The sequence below is a fragment of the Cicer arietinum genome, chromosome 6 (genome assembly GCF_000331145.2).
Source record: "Cicer arietinum cultivar CDC Frontier isolate Library 1 chromosome 6, Cicar.CDCFrontier_v2.0, whole genome shotgun sequence".
In the NCBI taxonomy this organism is placed as follows: Eukaryota; Viridiplantae; Streptophyta; class Magnoliopsida; order Fabales; family Fabaceae; genus Cicer; species Cicer arietinum.
The window spans coordinates 63,433,793-63,439,738 of record NC_021165.2 but is presented as its reverse complement, the minus strand read 5'-3'; the positions used below and the strand labels follow the sequence as shown (position 1 = coordinate 63,439,738).

At 25.6% G+C, this 5,946-nt stretch overlaps 1 protein-coding gene across 1 annotated transcript; it reads left to right on the top strand.

The window, feature by feature from the left end:
• Window positions 1-4,666: 4,666 nt before the first annotated feature.
• LOC101505580 (uncharacterized) lies at window positions 4,667-5,946 on the top strand. Its single transcript, XM_004506082.4, has one exon. The coding sequence runs from the start codon at window positions 4,886-4,888 to the stop codon at window positions 5,798-5,800; it is 915 nt and encodes a 304-aa protein (XP_004506139.1). The 5' UTR covers window positions 4,667-4,885; the 3' UTR covers window positions 5,801-5,946.

The following is a 5,946-nucleotide window of genomic DNA, read 5'->3' as shown; positions in this document are numbered from 1 at the left end:
TACTTTTTCTTTCCCAACTGTACCACATGATATAATATAACTTTCAAATAAAAGATGCAATAACTATACCATAACTATTTACATTTTTAAATGGCCACCCTAATAAGATCAAAATAAAATAAAATGGCCACCCTACTTTTATAAAAATGACAATATATGTTTCATTCTGAATTTTATAATTTTTCAAAGAGTTAATAGCATATTTACTCATTGAACAATAATAAAGATCAGTCAATTTTATTTCGTCGACATACGAAATAACAATTTATCTCCTCAATTAAAAATATTAGTTAATTTAATTCTTTTATCAAATATTTTTTTAATAAATATATATCAATACCAATAAAAAAATATAATACTGAAAAAAATGAATGAATGAATTAATATTATTTACTTTAAGGGATTAAATTATTATTTTTACAAATTTAAGAAACTAAATTGATCAGCTAATATAATTTTAAAAACTGAAATATCTAATTGCTCTTTTTAAAAATCAATAATATGATAACTAGAACAAATAATTAGTTTCTCTTAATCGAATTAAATAATTCTTTCAATTCACGAGTAAATATATACTTATCTTTATAATCAAATAAATTATTTGTTTTAGTTTATACCGTCATTTAACCCTTTAAATTAAACAACCAGTCATTTCGGTTCATTTAGTACCGGTTGAGTTCTTATGTTGATACCAAAATATTACTTAAAGATACATTTATTAAAATCAATAAAAGTTACATGTTATTTTGAATAGTCTCATAGTACAACTTCCCAAAAAAAAAGTCTCATAGCACATCAAGAAAAATATTAAAATTATGGTATTAAAATACTAAATTCACTAATTATCTTTAACTCAAGAAATTAAATTGCTAATTTCAAAATTACAATACTAAAAGATTCTCATTTTCTCTCTCTTTATTTTGACAAAGTTATTTTTTTTTATTTTTTATTTTTATACTACACAAAAATTTGTTGATTTACTCTATAATAGTAATCATAAGGGTTGATGTTTCTGTTAGAAGGAGGGGTCATTTGATTTATAGGACAAATTTAATTTGTGGGCCCAACATTCACTGTCACATATTCAGGGCATCCCCCCACTTCACTATTCATTTTGTCGGTTATTGAGGATAGGACAGACTTCATTTTTTAAATGTAAATTTGTTTTTGTATTTTTTGAGAAATATTATCTTCTTTTTTTAAATTTTATCTAATTTATAAAAAGAAAAACAAACATATTTATCTTCATAATTTTTGCCTCGAATTCGATGGCCCCCTTAGAAAAACCCGCGGCTAATTAAAAAGACAAACCAAAAGAAGAAATATAAATTGTAATATTTTTCTAAAAGAAGAATATGTACAGCTCATTCTTTAAATTGTGTCGAAATTGTAAAAAAAAAAGAATCTAACACTATCTAATCGATACTACATTTTGTAAGTTTTTCTTAATGATCAAAGACGTAAATTAATAAATTGTAATCTAGTACAAAATGTATTAAGAAAAGATAAAAATGCAATAGAGTTAATGTTACTCGGTACAAGAACCACATTAGACAGATGTTTATACATGATATAAAAAATGAAGGAACGAAGTGAATGATTAAGAAGATCTAAACAAAGTAATGATTGTCACCACCATTGTTAAAATTTTTAATGATCTTTTATTTGAAGAAAACTCCAAGAGAAAAGTTTATCATCTAAAGTTTGTAAATGATTACCATCATGATTATGGTGTGCAAAAATATATAGTTAAGTGAAGTATATTTGATAAATTAAATTATATTGTATAAAAAAATTAAAAAAATTAAATAATTTATAAATTGAATTATATATTTTAAATAATTTAGTTAATCAAACTTAATTTAAAAACTAATTTAATAATTTAAATTTTTTCTAACTTCAATTAAGATTTTTTTTTCTTAAATAATTTTTATAATTTGTTTTTCTCGAAAAAAATATAAAAAATATACAATTTTGACTTTGAGAAAAAAATATTTTAAATTAGAAAAATATTTTTTTCTTTGAAAGTTTTTGAGAAAAAAATAAAAAATATTTTTGACTTTTTTGTTAAAAAATAATTGAAACTTTTTTGTCTCGAAAATTTTTTTTTATAGAAAAATTTTGTACATCTATTTTTCTCGAAAGAAATTGATATTTATTTTTCAAAATAATTTTAAAATTCTTTTTCTAAAGAACTAGTTCGAAATCTATTTTAACTAAAAATTTATTCAAAATATTAAATTTATTTATATTTTTAAACCAATATAAAACTACACTGAATTTGATTCGAACGTGGTTTTTAAAAACTGAATCAAACCATTAATGTGGTTCAATTTGGTTTAGTTTTTATACAATGAACACTCCTAATCATTATGCTTAAAGATAATGTTATTATGAAATTTTCAAATTGACTATATGCGCACCAATCAAATACAATGTAAGTGCTCTCACAATACCTCTCTGATTTTCAAGCAAACCCTTAAAGTAACAAGCAAGATCGAGACTACTATGAGATAAACGTACTAAAGATAGTAAGCCACACCAAAACACCATATCAAACTTGCCCAAATAATGGACAAACAGAAAACAAGTGTTGTGTAGTTTCATTCTCCCCACATCCACGCACACATAGCTGAAGATTTTGATATAGCACCTCTTATATCCTTAGTTTATAATTTGTTATTCATATTCACTTTTCAAATAAATACACTTTCAAAGGAGCTAGCCGATTCTAAATGTTATTCAGATATCCCTCCACTAAATTGAATTCTTACTCAAACTGCCAAATTAACCCACATTGTACTCATTAGCCATCATCTTAAATTACAACCCCTCACAATCATTTTGCAACCTTCAACACCATTTTCCTAAAAAAGCGATATTAAAAGCTCTTAAAATACATACACTCAACCCACCCTTTTCTCTAGGAAGTAAAATTTGATCACACTTGATCCAATGAATGTTACAAGTCTCAACACTCCCTACAAAAAGATTTAAATAAAGATACAATTTTAGAGATAGTATCTGACGAAGTTTTGAAAGAAAAATAAGAGCAAATAAATTGAAAGATCAGAAATAAATTTGAGAAATCTAAAAAATCATCCAACAACGAACAATGAGATTTTTAAACGAAAGCTTATTTATGATCCTCTCAATTATAGAATTTCAAAATATTAATTGACAAAGATTATCTCCTATTAAAACACCAAAGTATGTCAACGGCATATTATTCTATTTACAATTAAAAACACCTACAACATTCACAAACCAAGACAAATTCATATTAATTCTCATCGACATGGAAGTTGACTCTAAACTTATAGACTCTCTCAAAGAGCAAGAGATTAGTCTTTATAGCACAAACATTAGACTGATTCTTCTTTGCCATAAGCAAGGTATCATTTGCAAATTGCAAATGACTAATTTGAAAATCAACATCACTACCCACTTGGAAACCACAGTACATACCCAATTGCACTGATGCATTTAATAACAAGTTCAACCCTTTGACAGCAATATTGCAAGTTAAAAAAAATAATGTTGTTATGTTAAAAATTTAAAATATAAAAATACTAATTAATAACATTTTTTACTGTTCTTGCAACCAGAATAAAATCACATATCTATTTCTCTGTCAATTCAATATCACTTTATAATATATCAATTTTTTTAAAAAATACTCTCTAAATTTATCATATAAAAAAAGCTTATAGAATGATGTGGCGTTGCAATGCATATTTTCTAGTGTTTATAAATTACACTGGAATTGAATTGAAACTCAAGAATAAAAAATAAATAATTTTTAAAATTATGCTTTTTGAAAAAAAATTTAGAAGTTATTTAATTTCAGTTAAAACTTTTGTTCTGTTATTCTTTAAATACTCCTAAAAAGATCCTCCCAAAAATAAGGAAAGAATAAATAAATAAATAAGACACGAAATAAAGGGAATTTATTTTATTATCTCTCACCATTTTCACTTGTGTGTCAGTTTGTTCCATTTTCAAACATAGATCCTTAACTCATGGGCCCAATAAATTCCATAAATTACTCTACTTAGTACTAGTAACATTTTCTGTTTAATTGTTGTCCTCGTTGTTAATCACCAAATCCGAATTAAACCAATTTTTTTAAGGAAAAAAAAAAAGACAATCGTGTGCTGAAATATAGGATCATCTTTTTTGGCAACCCTTTTTCTTTCTTCAATTCTTTCCATTTTTTAATTTAGTGCATTAACTGGCAAATCAAAAATACATCCCCAATAAAGTTTCTGTATCAAAACATTCTAATTCCATTTTTTATCTCTATTTAATGATAATATATCAAAATTATTTTATTTAATATTCACTTTTTCAAATTACATGAAATAAAAAATAATTGAAGTGTTCTAATATAAAAAAAAATCTCATTTCAAAATTGAGATTAAGATAGTTTATAAATATTCATATTTCACAATTTCCTGAAATGTTTTATTTTTTAAAGAACTTCCACAGAATATAATATGAACAATATTTTAGAAATTTAGTGTTGCAGCTTGAAGTCAAAACATTAAATAATAAAATTCAACTTTTGTATAAGACCAATAAAAAAAAAACTAGTATTTTTATTTTAAAGGAAGTAAGATACATGTATTATTTAATGAAAGAGATTTTAAAATAAATAAAATGAATGTGTCTCTCTTGCATTATCTCATTTATTAACAATCTCCATATGAGTTTCTCTCTTCTGAGAAACCAAACACACTTTTACAAAATGCACCCAAAATCTCACAATTTCACAAAACTCACAAATTCTCAATAAAATCACAAAAACAAACACAACCCATTTTCCATTTCTACAAAAAGTTCACATATTTGAGTTCAATTTATCCACAAAAATAAAATAAAAATGAGAGACATAATTTCATGTTTCAGCGAGAATTCAGTGAATGTGTCTTCATGTTCTAGCTACTCAAACAACGCATGCATCTCACCAACCGTTTCACCTTCAATTCAAAACTCAATTTCAAGTGTTTACAAATTAATCCTCTCAACATCGAAACATCTTTTGATGACAGTAACTTGGTGTAAAAATCATTCAAATCAAGGACTCACCATAACTTTCGGCGAAGATGTCACTTCATCGGATGCACCATCATTCAAACTCAACACAAATTTGCGGTTTTTTCGGAAGAAAAAAGGTACAAAATTGATAGATTTGGAGGAGTCAAAGGTAACTGTTTTATGGGATCTTTCAAATGCAAAATATGAAACAGGAACAGAACCAGTTTCAGGGTTTTACGTTGTTGTTGTTGTAGATTCAGAAATTGGTTTAATCCTGGGTGATTCAGAAACAGTTACAAAGAAATTGAAAGAAAATAAAAACACCCATTTTGCAAAAGTTTCACTTTTATCAAGAAGAGAACATTGTTCCGGAAATACCCTTTATGCAACAAAGGCTCAATTTTGTGATAGTGGTTCATTTCATGATGTTATGATTAAATGCAGTGTTGAAAATGAAGGGTTTAATAAATCATCATCACATGTTCTTTGTGTGAACATTGATAAGAAGAATGTGATTCGTGTGAAGAGGTTGAAGTGGAATTTTAGAGGGAATCAAAGTATTTTTGTTGATGGTTTATTGGTTGATTTGCTTTGGGATGTTCATGATTGGTTGTTTAATCCTGGTTGTGGTTATGCTGTGTTCATGTTTAGAACAAGAAGTGGATTGGATAGTAGATTGTGGTTAGAGGACAAAGATTCACACAAAGATAAAGACACACTTGAATTCTCCTTCTTGATCTATGCTTGTAAGACTTCATAAGATAAACTTCTTTTTTATTTCTTTTTTTTCAATTTCATATTTTTTATTTTTTTTAACAGTGTGATTTCTAAGGAAAATTACTTAATAGCTGAGAATTTGGAGTTTGATATGAAGATAAATTAAATCTATGAAATAATTTTTTGTCA